Source organism: Macaca thibetana, chromosome 6 (assembly GCF_024542745.1).
Source record: "Macaca thibetana thibetana isolate TM-01 chromosome 6, ASM2454274v1, whole genome shotgun sequence".
In the NCBI taxonomy this organism is placed as follows: Eukaryota; Metazoa; Chordata; class Mammalia; order Primates; family Cercopithecidae; genus Macaca; species Macaca thibetana.
The window spans coordinates 79,093,362-79,113,255 of record NC_065583.1 but is presented as its reverse complement, the minus strand read 5'-3'; the positions used below and the strand labels follow the sequence as shown (position 1 = coordinate 79,113,255).

General features: G+C 35.9%; 1 protein-coding gene across 1 annotated transcript in view; it reads right to left on the bottom strand.

Moving 5' to 3' along the window:
* The window catches only part of SLCO6A1 (solute carrier organic anion transporter family member 6A1), a 141,029-nt gene that overhangs the window by 96,241 nt on the left and 24,894 nt on the right, over positions 1–19,894 (bottom strand). The window contains exons 2-4 of the mRNA XM_050793123.1: positions 14,894–15,151; positions 11,498–11,683; positions 9,535–9,631 (exon numbers count right to left, since the gene is read on the bottom strand). Coding sequence (XP_050649080.1) covers positions 9,535–9,631; positions 11,498–11,683; positions 14,894–15,151 — 541 coding nt within the window. The remainder of the gene's footprint in view (positions 1–9,534; positions 9,632–11,497; positions 11,684–14,893; positions 15,152–19,894) is intronic.

Genomic DNA, 19,894 nt, shown 5'->3' with positions numbered 1-19,894 from the left:
CCCACCCTCTGCCCTCCAGTGGGCCCCAGCTGTTTTTCCCATCTATGTATCTATGTGTTCTCGTAATTTAGCTCCCACTTGTAAGAGAGAAAATATGGTATTTGGTTTTCTATTCCTGTATTAGTTTACTAAGGATGATGGCCTCCGGCTCCATTCATATCCCTCCAAAGGACACAATCTCGTTCCTTTTTATGGCTGTATAGTATTCCATGGTGTATATTTAACACATTTTCTTTGTCTAGTCTATCATTGATGGGCATTTAGATCAATTCTATTTATTTGCTATTGTGAATAATGCTGCAATGAACATACCACGAACAACCAGCATGTGTCTTTCTAATTGGATGATGTTTATCTTTGGGTATATACCCAGTAATAGGATTGCTAGGTTGAATGGTATTTCAGTCTCTAGGTCTTTCAGGAATTACCGCACTGTCTTCCACAATGGTTGAACTAATTTATACTCCTACCAAGAGTGTAAAAGAGTTCCTTTTTCTCCACAGCTTCACCAGCATCTGTAAATTTTTGACTTTTTAATGTGACTTATGTGAGATAGTACCTCATTGTGGTTTTGATTTGTATTTCTCTAATGATTAGTGATGTTGAGACTTTTTTCATATAATTGTGGGCCACATGTAAGTCTTCTTTTGAGAAGTGTCTGTTCATGTCCTTTGGCCACTTTTTAATGGAGTTGTTTTTTTCTTTTTTTCCTTGTAAATTTATACTCCTTATCAATGCTGGATATTATTAGACTTTGGTCAGATGCATAGCTTGTCAAAATTTTCTCCCATTCTGTAGGTTGTCTGTTTACTCTGTTGATAGTTTCTTTTGGCTGTTCAGTAGCTCTTTAGTTTAATTAGATCTCAATCATCAATTTTTGCTTTTGTTGCAATTGTTTTGGTGTCTTCACCATGAAATCTTTGCCCATGCCTATTCCTGAATGGTACAGCCTAGGTTTTCTTCTAGGGTTTTTATAGCTTTGGGTTTTAGATTTAAGTCTTTAATCCATCTTGAGTTGATTTTTGTATATTGTGATTTTTTGCATATGGTGTATATGAAGTTCTGATTCCTTTGTAAACCTCGTCTTTACCAAAAATACAAAAACATTATCCTGGTATGATGATGCATGCCTGTAGTCCCAGCTACTCCAGAGGTGGGAAGATCACCTGAGTCCAGGAATCGAGGCTTTAGTGAGCTGTGATTACACCACTGCACTCCAGCCTGGGTGAGAATCTCTTAAAAAAAAAATAACAAAACTGGTGGCAGGCAAGAGATCTTTTGCAGGGGAACTTCCATTTATAAAACCATCAAATCTCATGAGACTTATTCACTACAGGTGAGTACAGTATGAGGAAAACTGCCCCTACAATTCAATTATCTCCACTTGGCCCCACCCTTACCATGTGGGGATTATTACATTGAAGGTGAGATTTGGGTAAGGACACAGCCAAACCGTGTCAGTGTCCTTGAATGTTCTTTTGTATTTGTATGGTATCAGTAGTAATATCTCCCATTTCATTTCTAATTGAGGTTATTTGAATCATCTTTCTTTCTTTTCTGGTTAATCTCACTAATGGTCTATATATTTTGTTTATCTTTTCAAAGAACCAGCTTTGTGTTTCATTTATCTTTTGTATTTTTTGTTTCAATTTCATTTAGTTCTGCTCTGATCTTTGTTATTTCTTTTCTTCTGCTGATTTTGTGTTTGGTTCATTCTTGTTTCTCTAGTTCCTTGAAGTGTGACCTTAGATGGTCTAATCATGCTCTTTCAGAGTTTTTTATGTAGGCATTTAATGTTATAAACTTTCCTTTTAGCATTGCTTTTGCTGTATCCCAGGGGTTTTGATAGGTTTGTGTCACTATTATCGTTCAGTTCAAAGAAATGTTTAATTTCCATATTGATTTCATTATTGATCCAGTAATCATTCAGGAGCAGGTTGTTTAATTTCCATGTATTTGCATGGTTTTGAGGTTTCCTTTTGGAGTAGATTTCCAATTTCATTCCACTGTGGTCTGAGAGGATACTTGATATGCTTTCAATTGTCTTAAATTTATCGAGACATATTTTGTGGCCTATCATACAGTCTATCTTAGAGAATGTTTCATGTGTTGATGAAAAGAATATATCCTGCAGTTGTTGGGTAGAATGTTCTGTAAATATCTGTTAAGTCCATTTGTTCTAGGGTATATTTTAAGTCCATTGTTTCTTTGTTGACTTTCTGTCTTGATGACCTATCTAGTATTGTCAGTGGAGTATTGAAGTCCCCACTATTACTGTGTTGTCATCTATCTCATTTCTTACATCGAGTAGTAATTATTTTTAAAGTTTAGGAGCTCCAGCATTAAGTGCATATATATTTAGGATTGTGACATTTTCCTGTTGAACTAGACTTTTTATCATTTTATAATATCCCTCTTTTTCTTTTTTAACTGTTGTTGCTTTAAAGTCTGTTTTGTCTGATATAAGCTACTCCTGCTCACTTTTAGTTACCATTTGCATGGAATATCTTTTTTTACCCTCTCACTTTAAGTTTATGTGAGTCCTTATGTATTACGTGAGTCTCTTGAAGACAGCAGGTACTTGGTTTTCTTCTAGGGCTTTTATGGTTTCAGGTCTTACATTTAAGTTTTTAATCCATCTTGAGTTAATTTTTGTATAAGGTGTAAGGAAAAGATCCAGTTTCAGCTTTCTACATATGGCTAGCCAGTTTTCCCAGCACCATTTATTAAATAGGAAATCCTTTCCCCATTGCTTGTTTTTATCAGGTTTGTCAAAGATCAGATGGTTGTAGATGTGTGGTGCTATTTCTGAGGCCTCTGTTCTGTTCCATTGTACTGTATGTCTGTTTTGGTACCAGTACCATGCTGTTTTGGTTACTGTAGCCTTGTAGTATAGTTTGAAGTCAGGTAGCTCAATGCCTCCAGCTTTGTTCTTTTGGCTTAGGATTGCCTTGCCTGTGCAGGCTTTTTTTTTTTTTTTTTTTTTTTTTTTTTTTTTTTTTTTTTTGGTTTCACATGAAGTTTAAAGTAGTTTTTTCCAATTCTGAGAAGAAAGTCATTGGTAGCTTGATGGGGATGGCATTGAATCTATAAATTACTTTGGGCAGTATGGCCATTTTCACGATATTGATTCTTCGTATCCATGAGCATGGAATATTCTTCCATTTGTTTGTGTCCTTTTTTATTTCGTTGAGCAGTGGTTTGTAGTTTTCCTTGAAGAGGTCCTTCATATCCCTCGTAAGTTGGATTCCTAGGTATTTTATTCTCTTTGTAGTAATTGTGAATGGGAGTTCACTCATGATTTTACTCTCTGTCTGTTCTTGGTGTATAGGAATGCTTGTGATTTTTGCACATTGATTTTGTATCCTGAGACTTTGCTGCAGTTGCTTATCAGCTTAAGGAGATTTTGGGCTGAAATGATGGGGTTTTCTAAGTATACAATCATGTCATCTGCAAACAGGGACAATTAGACTTCCTCTTTTCCTAATTGGATACCCTTTATTTCTTTCTCTTGCCTGATTGCCCTGGCCAGAACTTCCAATACTATGTTGAATAGGAGTGGTGAGAGAGGGCATCCTTGTCTTGTGCCAGTTTTCAAAGGGAATGCTTCCAGGTTTTGCATATTCAGTATGATATTGGCTGTGGGTTTGCCATAAATAGTTATTTTGAGATACGTTCCATCAATCCCTAGTTTATTGAGAGTTTTTAGCATGAAAGGCTGTTGAATTTTGTCAAAGGTCTTTTCTGCATCTGTTGAGATAATCGTGGTTTTTGTCATTGGTTCTGTTTATGTGATGGATTTTGTTTATTGATTTGCATATGTTGAACCAGCCTTGCATCCCAGGGATGAAGCCAACTTGATCATGGTGGATAAGCTTTTTGATGAACTGCTGGATTCGGTTTGCCAGTATTTTCTTGAGGATTTTCGCATTGATGTTCATCAGGGATATTGGCCTAAAATTCTCTTTTTTTTGTTGTGTCTCTGCCAGGCTTTGGTATCAGGATGATGCTTGCCCCATAAAATGAGTTAAGGAGGATTCCCTCCCCCTTTCTATTGTTTGGAATAGTTTCAGAAGGAATGACACCAGCTCTTCTTTGTACCTCTGGTAGAATTCAGTTGTCAATCTGTCTGGTCCTGGACTTTTTTTCATTGGCAGGCTATTTAATATTGCCTCAATTTCAAAGCCTGTTACTGGTCTATTCAGAGATTCAACTTCTTCCTGATTTAGTCTTGGGAAGGTCTATGTGTCCAGGAATTTATCAATTTCTTCTAGATTTTCTAGTTTATTTGCATAGAGGAGTTTATAGTATTCTCTGATGGTAGTTTATATTTCTGTGGGATCAGTGGTGATATCCCCTTTATCATTTTTTATTGTGTGTATTTGATTCTTCTCTCTTTTCTTCTTTATTAGTCTTACTAGCAGTCTATCTATTTTGTTAATCTTTTCAAAAAACCAGCTCCTGGATTCACTAATTTTTTTGAAGGGTTTTTTGTCTCATGGAGTGTTCCCTTGAGCAGGAGATGTGGTGCTCTCCTGCTTCCCCTAGGGATGGGGCTTCCTGAAAGCTGGATTGTAGCGATTATTATTTCTCTTCTGGTCTGGCTACCCAGTGGAACTACCAGGCTTCAGGCTGGTACTGGGGAGTGTCTCTAAAGAGTCCTCTAATGTGATTTTCTTAAGGCCTCTCAGCCATGGAATCCGGCACCTGTTCTGGTGGAGGTAGCAGGGGAATGCAGTGGACTCTGTTAAGGTCCTTGGTTGTAGTTTTGTTTAGTGCACTGGTTTTCTCGATTGTCGTTTGTGCTTGTAATAAAAGTGTCATGTGGAGAGACTCAGGACCTCTGTTAGCCAGGATGTTATAGGCAGTGGAGTTAACTGTTGTTTTCTCCTTTCTTGGGGCATGGTTGTTCTTTCATGAGTTGTTGTAATGATTTCTCCATGGTCATTTTTCACATGAGCCCATTAATGAAGACCTAGGTTGGTTTTTAAAAAAGAGACGGAGGCTCACTGATATTAACGGGATTGGTCATATTGTTCAACTGACTTGAGAACCTTCCAAAGTAAATCCCTTCTTCATGTGCCCCTTCAGAGAAGTTCAATCACATCTTCTTCTTACCACCTATTTTCCAATCTTGCTCTAAGTCTCTAACTACCCAAACAAGCTGAATATAAATCATTAGATATTTATACCTCAGGCCATCTCTCCTATATTAAGTGGACAACCTTAATACAGGACAGCCTGAAGTTCTAACTGCTAGAAGGATTTCCTGTATCTTAAGGCCGCTGTTTAGTGAAGCCATAATGGAGTGGCCATTCCTTTCTGAACATTCACAAACTTAAATGTTTCTTTTTCTCTGGAAATATTCTCTAGCATTGTTAAAATAACCCATACAACCCAGAATTTTTTAAAATTACTTTGTCATTTGAATTAAATGCTATGCCCACTTAATTTCCTAAAGCCTTAATCCCAATCCACAACCTGTGATAATTTTAATAATTATGTCCAATTTATCACTAGCAAGAATATCTGTGCACACAAACATTCAACATAGTTCTGGAACTCTATTATTGCTACTTCTGATACTGCTTCTAATATCACTCAGAATCCTGGTAGAAAATGTATACTTAACTCACACTAGATCATCTGAAGAGGGATAAGGGAACTATTTTTAGTAATGTGGGCAGACTTCAGGGAAAATAACAAGGCATAGTATAATATTCTGGGGCTAGCAATAGTAGCAACCTCTTATCACAGCCCTGAATGTCATTGGAACAGTGCTTAATAAATGTTGAGGGTATCCTGCTGATAGCCATGACCTTCAGAAGAGAAATACAACCCATCTAGGTACAAGCCTTCAGGAAAAATCTGAAAGAATAAATGCCGTAATCTTAAGCTTCCCCTGCTTTCTCATCTGCCAGTTACTCTCAGTGGCAAAACCTAAGTGAAATCTAGAGTACAGAGGAATACATTGAGGCTGTCAGTACAGGTCAGCCTCCCTGAGCAGAGGAGGATGGAGAAGATGTTAGAAAGATGAAGAGTAAATTTAGAGAGGCAAACAAAATATATTCAGCACACAGCTTATTCCCTGAAAACTTATCTGTTCCCTTTTATGATATTTGTCTGGTAGTTACCAAAAATTTATACTAGCTAGGTAAGAACCCAAGTGAGTTGCCAGGGGACCTAGCAGGATAGTTTCCAGGTAGTATCTGTAGCAATAAACAACCATGGAACCATTCTTTGGTATCTCAGTTTCTACTAGTTCTTCCTTCATATGAACTCAGAATTTCAGAAATGGAAGGTTCACTTCTCTATTTTCTTAAAGTGGTAGGTATAGCTCCTTAATTAACTCCATCATCTCAAAAAGAGAACAAGAAAAGTTGAGGAGGAGGTAACTGATGGTACTAGTTCCCAATATATAATTAAAATACAGTTTTAAAATACATATTTATAAAACTGTTGAAAGGAAATAGCAGAAATTACAGCAGAATTACTGTAAATGAAACAGAGCCTGGGAAAACCATAGAGAAAATAAACAAAACAAAGAGATGGTTTTTTAAAAGAGATTAACAAAATTGACAAACCTTGGCCAGAGAAATTAAGAAAAAGGAGATAAGACTCAAATAACAAAAATCAGAAATGAGCGGAAGACTTTACAACTAAATGCCACAGAAATAAGAAGAATCACAAGAAACTACTATGAATAATTATATCCCAACAAATTAGATAACTTAGAAGACATGGGTACATTTCTAGAAACATTCAACCTACCAACAAAATGATGAAGAAACAAAATATCTGAACAGACCTGTAACTAGTAAGGTGATTGAATCAACTGTCAAAAACCTCCCAAAAAAGGAAAGCCCAGGGCCAAATAGCTTCATTGGAGAACCGTACCAAATATTTCAATAAGCATTAACAATAATCCTCCTCAAAATCCTCCAAGTAATTGAAGAGGAGGGAACACTTCAAATTCTTTCTATGTGGCCAACCTACTCTAATACTAAACCTAGATAAAGATACTACAAGAAAACTACAGACTAATATCTCTGATGAATACTGATGAAAAAATTCTAATCAAAACACAAGCAAATTGAATGTAACAGCATATTAAAGGGATTATACATCATAATCAAGGGGGATTTATTCCTGGAATATAAAGATGGTTCAGCATATGAAAATAAATCAGTATAATACACCACATTAACATAATAGAGAAAAACCACATGATCACATCAATTGATTCAGAAAAAGCATTTGACAAAATTCAATGCCCTTTTATGACAAAAACACTGAGAAAACTAGGAATACAAGGAAATTACACCTCAACCTAGTAAAGGTCTTATATTGAAAGCCTACAGTTAGCATCATGCTCAATGGTGAAAATCAGCAAGTTTTCTAAGATCAGGAACAAATCCATAGTTTGTTCTCCCCATGTTCAACATAGTACTGGAAGATCCTAGCCAGAAAAATTGGAGAAGAAAAAGAAATAAAAGGCATCCAAACTGGAGAGGAAGAAGTAAAATTATCTCTGTTCTCAGATGACATGATCTTATATATAGAAAACCCTAAGGATCATACATACATGCATATACATACCGTATGCCTAACTATTAGAACTACTAAATGAATTTAGTAAAGTTGCAGGATGCAATATCAACACACAAATATCAGTTGCATTTCCATACACTAACAATGAACAGTGTACAAGGAGAAAGACTTGCACATTGCAAACTATAAAACATTGCTGAAAAAAAGTAAAGATACAAATAGATGTAAAGCTATCCCATGTTTATGGATTAAACAAGAGAGTTAATATTAATATTCTTAGAATTAGAATATTGTTAAAATGCTTATACAGCCCAAAATGAAACACAGATTTAATGCAATCCCTATCAAAATTCCAATGGCATTTTTTACAAAAATAGGAAAAATTCATGTGGAATCAGAAAAGACCCTGAACAGCCAAATCAGTCTTGAAAAAGAAAAACAAAGTTGGAGGCATAACACTTCCTGATTTCAAATATATTGCAAAGCTACAGTCTCAAAACAGTAGGGTACTGGTATAAAGACTGACACATAGACCAATGAAATAGAACAGAGAACCCAGAAATAACCCCTCATATATATGGTCAAATGATCTTTGACAGGGGTGCCAAGGCTACACAATGTGCAAAGAATTGTCTTCAAAAAACAATGTTGGGAAAACTGGATATCCACATGCAAAAGAATGAAGTTGGACCCTTACCTTACACCATATACAAAAATTAACTCAAAATGGATTAGACATCTAAACACAAGGCCTGAAACCATAAAATTCTTAGAGGAAAGCATAGGGAGAATGCTTCGTGACATTGAATTTGACGATTATTTTTAGGATATTACACCAAAAGCCTAGGCAGCAAACCAAAAACAGACGAATGTACTACACAGAACTTAAAAACTTTTTTGCAGTAAAGGAAACAATTGGTGAAGTGAAAAGGCAACCTGCAGAATGGCAGAAAACATTTGCAAACCGTGTATTGAAAAGAGGCTAATATGCAGAATATATAAAGAACTTCAACCCAACAACAACAAAAAAGCAATCTGAATTAAAAATGGCCAAAGGACTTGGATTGATAAAAGAAGGTATACAAATGGTCAAGAAGCATTGAAAAGATACTCAACACCACTAATAATCAGGGAAATGCAAATCAAAACCATAATAAGGTATCACGTTGGATCCATTAGGATGGTCACTATCAGAAAAACAAACAAACAGTAAAAACAAGTATTGGTGAGGATGTGGAGAAATTGGAAGCCTGTGCACTGCAGGAATGTAAAACGGTGCAGTTTTTATAAAAAACAGTATAAAAGTTTTTCAAAAAAATAAAATTGGAAAAATAGACTTACCTTATGATCTAGCAATCCAATTTCTGAGTATATATACAAAAGAATTGACAACAGGATATCTGTGAGATATTTGTACACCTGTATTAATTGCAGCATTATTCACAATAGTAAAGAGCTGGAAGCAACTTAAATGTCCATTGAAAAATGAATGAATAAAGCCAATGTAGTATGTACAATAATACAGTGGAGTAATATTCAGCCTTAAATTAAGAAGGATATCCTGTTATATGCTACAACATGCATGAAACCTCAAAATATTATTTAAAGTGAAATAAGTCAATCACAAAAAGACAAATACTGCATGATTCCAGTTTTATAAGGTGTCTGAAACAGTCAAACTCTCAGAAATAGAAAGTAAAACAATGACTGCATTTTTGCAAGATGCAAAAATTCTAGATATATATTGAAAAACAATGTGCACATAGTTAACAGTGCTGTACTATACACTTAAAAATGTTTAAGATGTATACTTTAGATGTATTTATGTGTACAAATATGTGCATATAAGTCACATTTGCATATACTTCTTCTAAAACTATAGTTATTACAAATTAAATTTGTGTGTTTATTTGTAAGCTATGGTAGCTATTTAGTAAATATTTTATACAATGTAAACAAAAGAAAGAAAAAATAATGCCTTACTTTGTTGCAGAAGTACTATTCTCAGGGACTTTAACTAGTGGTGCTCCTATCACATAACCCATACCATATCCAATCATTGACATACATTCTGCAATACCTGTAAAATAAACAATGAACATCAAGCAATTTCATAAGCCAGCTTTGTTATGATAAAAATGGACTGAAATTGATTATTTCTGAAAGCTTTTCATAGCATTCTGTATTAGTCAGAGTTCTCCAGAGAAACAAAACCAGTAAAAGAGAGAGAAAAACAGTAATGGAAAACCAAACATCATTATGTTCTCACAAGTGGGAGCCATGCTATGAGAATGCAAAAGCATAAGAATGATATAATTGACTTTGGGGACTCGGGGGTAATGGTGAGAGGTGGGTGAGGGATAAAAGACTGCACATTGGGTATAGTGTACACTGCTTGGGGGATGGGTGCATCAAAATCTCATAAATCACCATTAAAGAGCTTATCTATGTAACCAGATACCACCTGTTCCCCCTGAAACTACTGAAATTTAAAAAAAAAAATTTAAACACAAAAATAATAATCACCTTCAAAAAACAAAGAGAGAGAGAACAGAGAGATTCATTTTGAGGAACTGGTTCATACAAAATACAATTGTGAGGCCTAGCAAGTACCAAATTCGTAGGGCAGACCAGCAGGCTGGATGTTGCAGTTGATGTTACAGTCTTTAGGTAGAATTGCTTCTTCAGAAAACCTCAGTATTTGCTCATAGAACCTTCAACTGATTGAATGAGGCCCACCCACATTATGAAATCAGTTTTGCTCAAATTCTGAGGATTGTAAATGTTCATCGCATCTAAAAACAACCATCACCAAAACATCTAGAGTAGTGTTTGCCCATACAACCAGGTGTCATAACCTAACCAAGCAAACACATAAAACTAACCATCATACGTATTATCCAATGCATGTAGTACAGAAACTCAGTATATAATTCATTATACCTTATTTAATATATATATTTAGTGTAATATACATAAAATGTATTTAACTAGAAATTCAAAATGTCTTATTTTATTTAATTTGGGGTGCTCTAGCAAGGTGATACTTTAAAGTTGTCATTACTTCTGCACCCTTCACCTTAGCTACCAGGATGTGTCAATACACCTTCACAATAAGTATATAAAAACAACTTTAAATTTATTTTCAAAAGTGATAGTTAGATAACCCTGTACAAATAGATGATCTACCAGGACCAGAATCTATTGCAATATAAGAGAGTACAGATTATTCTGAGATATAGCCAGGATTACTTCTTATGGGATACAGTAGCATAGACATTGTAAATAGGGATAGTATGCTATTATTAATTAAGTGTACATATATATGAATATACATGTTTATAAATGTGCATACACATATACATAAAGAGTATAATTTTTATTACTTAAGAAGGTATTTTTTGTTTGTTTGTTTTTTTGTTTGAGAGTCTTGCTCTGTCACCCAGGCAGCAGTGGTGCGATCTTGGCTCACTGCAATCTCAACCTCCTGGGTTTAAGCATGTCTCCTGACTCAGCCTGCAGAGTAGCTGAGATTACAGGTGCTCGCCACCATACCTGGCTAATTTTTTTGTATTTTTAGTAGAGACAGGGTTTCACTATGTTGACCAGGCTGGTTTTGAACTCCTGAACTCAAGTGATCTGCCTGCCTCAGCCTCTCAAAGTTCTAGGATTACAGGCATGAGCCACCATGCCTGGCAGAAAGTATGTATTATTTCAATTGCTCTATGTATTTTCAGTGACATTCAGGTGACATGTCTAGAAACCCAAATCTCAAACAATTCCTCAGAATTATGTGAATCAATGTGATTTGGAGGTTTGGTATACTAGTTATTTATTACAATGTTATCATAAGGGCCAATAGTACTTTTGTATCAGCTTAGATATGCATACCAAAATTCAAGGAAAATCAAAATGGGTCAATCATAATAGAGGAGGTAAAACTTGCCTACATAGATACCAGCTGAGTGTGTAGCAACGTTCTCATCAATAAAGGTTGTTCCAAGGATATAAAGAGGCATTCCTGCTATTCCCTGCATAGTCTGCCCAAGGGTGATGAAATACAGGTATTTTGATTGGAACGATGCATCACTGCTCTGGCAACCACTGACATCCTTTATTTCTGTGCAAATATCTTTTGAAAAGACAATGATTACATTTTTGTTAATTGAACTCAAACATAAAACAAATGTGCAGCATTCTTTATCAAATATTATACAAGCTATTTCCAAAATTAAGCTTTTTTCTTTTAGTTAACATTTCATTTACATTGAATGTAGTAGTACTGCAATCAATCATCACGTTCTCAGAAAAATGCCATCACACATTTGGACCAGACACAGCACACACCTGTAGTACCAGCTACTCGGAAAGGTGAAGTGAGAGGATTGTGACAAGCCTGGGCAACATATTGTGACCCCATCTCCAAAATAAAAGATAAAAAAAAAAGGAAGAAATTGTGTGGGAATCTTGCAAAAGATACATATATTATAAACCAAAACATAAATGTGCATGCATGATTGTATGTATGTGTGCACAGATATGTTTGTGTATTTATATATATGCATTTACACATACACATATTCCTCTTAAATTTGACATCTAATTCCCCTGACTTTTGACCCTAGGCTAAAAGTATTTCTAATGTTCTAGATTATCTGCATTATCAAAGAGTACCTTCTGAGTTTAGTTTTATGTTCACCTCTTTAACAATCTTTATATTCACTTTGTCTCACTCTGATTAAATAATTTCCCATTTTAGACCCACTAACTTTCAGAACATATGCTCATAAGGACAAGGCATTATACAGTGAACATTTCTTTCCATTAGAGTTAGTCATTATGTGGTCATCCACTAGATTTTAATTTCTTTCAGGTCATAGTGTATTTCTTATACTTTTTAAATTTACATGGTTATATAACAATATTAAGTAAATGCTTGTGTAATTAAATTTGTTTGTAGATTGGTAGATCTAGGCAATGCTATTAGACTATATTGGCCATGGTCATTCGGGTTGACATTTAACAAAATGCTCTTAAAATAATATTGTGGAAACACTATTAAAGTGCATATTGCAATACAGTATACAAATGAAATTTTCAGCTGGTTTAGTATCCATGTGAGATGATTTTGACTCCATATAAGGTAGGAGGTAGTCTCTAGAACTGTGATTCAAATGCTGAAGGTTCAATTTTGTACAGACATATTAACTTGTGATATCAGTGTCAATGTGATGTTTCCAACGCCTTGACCTCTTAGTTCCTTGAACGTTTCTCCTGTTATGCACTGTATTCCACCTACCTTAGCTAGTGATATGGTTTGGCTCTGTGTCCCCACCCTAATCTCATGTCGAATTGTAATTCCCAGTGTTGCAGGAGGGACCTGGTGGGAGGTGACTGGATCACGGGAGCAGATTTCCCCCTTGCTGTTCTCGTGATAGTGAGTGAGTTCTCATATGATCAGGTTGTTTGAAAGTGTGTAACACTCCCCACTTTGCTAGCTCTCTCCTGCTACAATGTGAAGATATGCTTGCTTCCCCTTCAACTTCCACTATCATTGTAAGTTTCCTGAGGCCTCCCCAGCCCTCTTGTACAGGCTGAAGCAGTGTGAGTCAATTAAATGTTCTTTCTTTATAAATTACCCAGTCTCAGGTAGTTCTTTAGAGCAGACTGAGAACAGACAAACAGCTAGTCATTTAAAATGTCAAAAATAATAACTACAAACCTTTCTCAATGATAATTTCAAACATCTACATTCTAACCACCCCTATCTTTCCACTCACTCTTTCTAGCAACCCAATTCCAACAATCCTTAAAAATTCACCAGGGCATATAATCCATTGATTCTGCTCCTTTTCACTATCCCAATGTCCCCTTCATGTCCTTACTTCTTTCACTATCATCTAAATACTTTTAATTCCCTTGCTTTCTTTCTTTTTTTTTTTTATTTTTTTAAATTTATTTATTATTATTATACTTTAAGTTGTAGGGTACATGTGCATAACGTGCAGGTTTGTTACATATGTATACTTGTGCCATGTTGCTGTGCTGCACCCATCAACTCGTCATTTACATCAGGTATAACTCCCAATGCAATCCCTCCCCCCTCCCCCCTCCCCATGATAGGCCCCGGTGTGTGATGTTCCCCTTCCTGAGTCCGAGTGATCTCATTGTTCAGTTCCTACCTATGAGTGAGAACATGCGGTGTTTGGTTTTCTGTTCTTGTGATAGTTTGCTAAGAATGATGGATTCCAGTTGCATCCATGTCCCTACAAAGGACTCAAACTCATCCTTTTTTATGGCTGCATAGTATTCCATGGTGTATATGTGCCACATTTTCTTAATCCAATCTGTTACTGATGGACTTTTGGGTTGATTCCAAGTCTTTGCTATTGTGAATAGTGCTGCAATAAACATACGTGTGCATGTGTCTTTATAGCAGCATAATTTATAATCCTTTGGGTATATCCCCAGTAATGGGATGGCTGGGTCATATGGTACATCTAGTTCTAGATCCTTGAGGAATCGCCATACTGTTTTCCATAATGGTTGAACTAGTTTACAATCCCACCAACAGTGTAAAAGTGTTCCTATTTCTCCACATCCTCTCCAGCACCTGTTGTTTCCTGACTTTTTAATGATCGCCATTCTAACTGGTGTGAGATGGTATCTCATTGTGGTTTTGATTTGCATTTCTCTGATGGCCAGTGATGATGAGCATTTTTTCATGTGTCTGTTGGCTGTATGAATGTCTTCTTTTGAGAAATGTCTGTTCATATCCTTTGCCCACTTTTTGATGGGGTTGTTTGTTTTTTTCTTGTAAATTTGTTTGAGTTCTTTGTAGGTTCTGGATGGTCAAACTGCAACCCTACTCAAAATAACTCTGCTTCCCACTCCCTACCTGTACTTTTAAAGCTTGATGTAGCTGCACAACCATGCAAATCCCACTTTGATTTCATGATTAATAAACTCGAGGAGGTCCTTCATGCTCCTGATAATCATAAAACATGCCCCTAATCGATTCACTCTTGCCTTCTCAAAGAAAATTCAAGTTGTTTGTTTCCCTTCTCCTAGGGATCGCAGTACTGAGCTTCCTACTGACCAACATCTGAAAATAAATGTTTTCTATCAAGAGACTAAAACTAATCATTAACTTCCTCTATGATGACATGTATGTCCACTAGGATGCTACAGTTAGTTAATTAGCAAACTTGGTCACATAAATCAGTATGGATGACTGGATAGATATACAGACAAACAATTATCACAGTCTATTTTAAGTTCCTTGAGCCAAGATTTGAATGAATGTTGATTTGATATATGACAGTATATTTTAAAACCTTACCTTCAATTCCTACCTTACTTTTATTTTTTTCTTCATTAATGAATGGAAGAGCACACAAAAGTGATCCAAGTCCTATAAGAAAGGAGGAAGCTACAAACCATGTTACTTTTTTTCTGTCTCCATAGAATGCTATAAACATTACTACCAGGCCAGATGAAATATCATAACTCAATTCCAATGCCAAATTTTCAATGGTTTTCAGAGAATATTCCCTCTGAACATTGCCAATGCTGACATCTGTAAGACCAAACACCACACCTAAAATGTAAAAAGAAAAAGAGAAAGCAATGATATGCATTTTAAGAAGGCATTATTATGATTATTACGAAGCAAAATTTAAATTACATGATGTAAGTTTATTTTACATTATTCTGAATGTTTAAAAGCTATAAGCATGTAACAATTCCTTTTCTAAAACACAAATAGGCCTTAACCTCTACAAAATATTCGCTAATTGAATTTTTGAAGCTATTTTTTAACTACTTCTATGAGTAATTTCCTAAAGAATAGTGATTGCTGTGTCATCGCACTTAGTACTGATCTTTATTTTAATATATTGCATTTCACATTATAAAAAATTAAAAACTATTACTAATGTAATATTTATCTACCATCTAGAATAGAAAATAAAACATTATCGAAATAGTTAAAGCTCAATGCATACTTCCCAAACTCATTTGTCTCCCTTCCCTCCATAATCAGTATCCTGTATTTAAAGTTTACCAGTTGTTAGCCTTTTTAACATTTTTGACAATGCATATGTCCTTAGACAATATGAAGTATTGTTTTTCATGTTCTTGAATGTGAAATAAATGGTACCACGTTATATATATTTCTATCACTCAACATCCAACTAGGAAAAAAGTAATTATAATCACACTAAGAATTTGAAACAAAATTAATTGATGTAGGGATTGATTACAAAAGTAGTACATTAGTTGGAGTCCAAATGGTTACTAATCAAAATTCATGTTATCTATGCAACCAAAGTTACCAGTGCCTAGGTTGCTGCTACTACTGCTGCTGCTGCTACTGTTAGAACTGTAATCACTACCTTTTTTTTGCAGGAAGCCGGGAGCCCACAGTCTTCCTATGACAGGGAGCTCAACTGCTGATTCTGATACCCTTGCAGGTGCCAGAGCTCATGGGCTCTATAATACTGATAGCATCACATTTATTCCTGAGCATAAATCCAGGAGCCTTTAATCACCCAGCCTTGCTCCTGATGCCAAAAACACCACCAGAAACAGAAAGGAAAAGAAAGTCTTCCCTTTGCCCTTTTTCAAATCTACTGCCACAGATTCTTTGGCAACATGTAAGTCAAAGTCAGCTGGGCCCCAGCAACTCTGGGAAGTGTAGTTTCAGACTTCCCATTCCCTTGCAAATAGGAGTAATGGAGTTCATGGCCAACAGACAAATAACTTACAGAGTTTATCTTTTAGACTATTTGGTATACATTTTCACCTTTCCTCCCATATTTAAATTTTAATATCAAATAAGTAACAATATCATCATGCTTCTGCCTAATGTATCACAATTATCATTTTACAGAGATGCTGTTACTCTTTCCCCCAAAAAAGAGAGATACATAGTCTAATTAATCACCATATCTATCTCAGTGTAATGCTAATCCTTCAGTTTAATCAGAAACCTGAATGGATTTTCTTTGACCTAAAAACCAAATTGCAAAGTTAACCACCAATAGTTAAGCAAATATATCACAGCACTAACTAAATATTTGAGGGGAAATATATTGCCATAGAAACCACGAGCTAGATTTGGAGCCACAACTAGTTTTAGCAGAGCAATACCAGTAGGAAACAACCTATAAAAACTTTGCTGCACCCAGGATAAGAATTTTCTTTAACTTTTACATTAGATGTGGCCAAGGAGGATAATAGCCAATGTAGGAAATAAGTCCTGTCAGTAATTAAGTTTATCTCTAAGGTGGGGTTATTAATTCCCCTTCTAATTGAGGCATATTCTATAACCTAGAGATTAATTTATATGGTTCTATACCTTCCATAAAGTATTAATAGAAAAATACAATAGGAAAAAAGAGGAAGAGAGAAAATAAAAAACAAGAACATATATATATATAAAAACATATACACACACAAATGTACATATAACATATTTGTGTGTGAATACACAAGACAAGCAAGTAAGAGGAAATGCAGAGCTGCCACAACTTTTATTTCTCTAAATGGTTATGAGACTATAGTTGATATTCATAACTTCCTTCTTCTACTATTCACTCCCTCTTCTACCCGTTGATCCCAGATAATATACATAGATTGTTCTCTCAAAGCACACAGGACAGCACTACAAACTTGTTGTCTACTACTGGGAGTGGTTGAATATTGTCTACTACTAGGAGTCTTATCGGAGTCTTCAATAAGACATCATAATTATCTATAAGACCAAAAGTTTCTGGTTATTGAGACATGAAGTAAAATCAGTGAATTACATGAACATGAGCCTTCTGCTATACTTCTTTACTGTAAAATGAGTTCCTTGATTAGAAGCAACGTGTTGGTAAATATGATTATAATGCTTTATATGGCATTCATTAAGTCCAGTTATGGTAGTGTTAGCGGGACCATGATGACAAAAGAAGAACCTATATCCAAAATAAATGTCTAATTTAGTGAGGGGAAATTATTGCCCACTTCATAACAGAACCAGAACTATATAATACCTGCCTCCAGGTAACTGGTTGGTTTCACTAAGGAATGGGGCCAGTACCTAGATTATATTGACTCTTCCTGGTAGCAAGGCAGGCATTCAGCAGTGCAATAACCAGACAAGCTCTGGTGAAGGTAAGGCTGTCTATCACCTCCCATATAACCTCCATCCTTGATGTAATTGTCACTATAAATAAGACCCCATTGAACAAGAGATAGAATGGCTAGGGAAAGAGGTTGGCTAATATTCATATCTGTCTATGTACTTCATTATTGAGAGCCTCTTGTGCAATGGCTTTCTTTTGGTGAATATTCATTCAGATAGGATAACTCTACTTATATGGAGAGACATACCACTTACACAGCCTTCCTAATTACCAAATGGTCAAACCACTGGGCAATGTTTGACAATATGGACAATCAGATGTACTGCTCAATGTTCTTTCCACGGGGAGGATTTCCTTTTTCCTCTACTTTTCAAGGCCTCCCCTGACTAAGTATATAATGCTACCATAGCATACTTCTACCATTGAAAAATCACAGAGGCTCACCAAAATTTGTGCCTCTTTCTTAATAGTGAGTGGTACAGTAGCACAAATTTTCCTTCATTTTGGAAGACAGAGTGTTCCATATACTCTAAACTAATTGGTGTCTTGAACCACTACTGAAGTGGCAAGCAAATTTTGGTATATAGAATATTTTCTCATAGGATAGATTTTATCATTCTGGGAAGGCTGAATCTGATTTGAGTTATGAGTCTGGCAGCAATGGGGTATGGGATGGGTTATAAGGGGAATTAGCATTCCTTCAACTCAGGTGAGGTCAATTCAATGTCTTCAAGCAAGGAATTGTTTCTCTTAAGATATAAGAGGAATAACTGTTTCTACTGGCAAAGAAGGTACAGGATTTGGGGTTTCATGGTTCTCAGGTTCACCAAATTTCACCCAGATGCCTTTATCCTAATTCACAGGGTTTCTTTTTTCTCAAATCAATGCCCCAACTCCCACAGAAGTGATCTGGTGAGTTTGAGTTCAACTTATGTTGCAATTCTGCCGCCTGTGAATAAGAGTTAGTATTGACCAAAAATATGTGGCTAAAAATAATGAGTTTCTTATGAGACTATGAGAGAAGCTCACACGTTTTCTAACCATACACTAAACTTTTCATTTTCCTTCTGTAAACTTTTCAATGCAGTTAAAGTTTCCACCACAGGAGTCAATTGCAGCAGCTGTTTTGTCTTTCAATGTCTTGTCTTCAATAAGAACTTTATCCTAGGCATAATTTAAATGACTCTTTTTGTCGCTACATGCCATGGATTTCTAGTGAACCATAATTCACAGGCACAAATACCACTTTTGTCATTGGCTTCAAGCTCAATCATGTCAGAGAACCAATTCCAGATTTCCATCTTTGAGGGTTTGTTAGTTTGTTTTGCTTTGTTTCTCCTGGTTCAATGACTGGTACAGAATATTATATCAAAAGTCATATTATTGGCTGGGTGCAGTGGCTCACACCTGTAATCCCTGCACTTTGGGAGGCTGAGGTGGGTGGATACCTGAGGTCAGGAGTTCTAAACCAGCCTGATCAACAGGGTGAAACCCTATATCTATTAAAAATACAAAAATTAGCCAGGCCTGGTGGCAGGAGCCTGTAATCTCAGCTACTCAGGGAGTCTGAGGCACGAGAATTGCTTGAACCCAGAAGGCAGAGGTTTACAGTGAGCCAAGATTGCACCACTGCACTCCAGCCTGGGCGACAGAGGGAGACTCCGTCAAATAAAAAGGTCATATTATTTTTGTAATTATAGACAAATTACTTTTATTACATTGGTGAAGCTGAAAAAGTTTACTTAAAACATTTCCAAGCACTTTTATGTTATATATCACAATGTTTTTTAAAAATAAGAATATTAATAAACACGCACATACTTTAACCAGTTTCTTAGCCAAACTATCCTTAATAAAATGTGATTAATATCTTTTCTGAAAAATATGTTTTAATAGTTTTTACAAAGTTAGGTGCAATATATTAAAGTTGCTTTTCACAGTTTTGCAGTGAAGGGTTAACTGAACAGGACTGGGTTGTTTTAAAAAGACCTGGCCGGGAGCGGTGACTCATGGTTGTAATCACAGAAATTTGGGAGGCCAAGGTGGGTGGATCACCTGAGGTTGCGAGTTCGAGACCAGCCTGATCAGCATGCAGAAATCCGTCTCTACTAAAAATACAAAATTAGCCAGACTTGGTGGCGTCTGCCTGTAATCCCAGCTATTCGGGAGACTGAGGCAGGAGAATCGCTTGAACCCGGGAAGTGGAG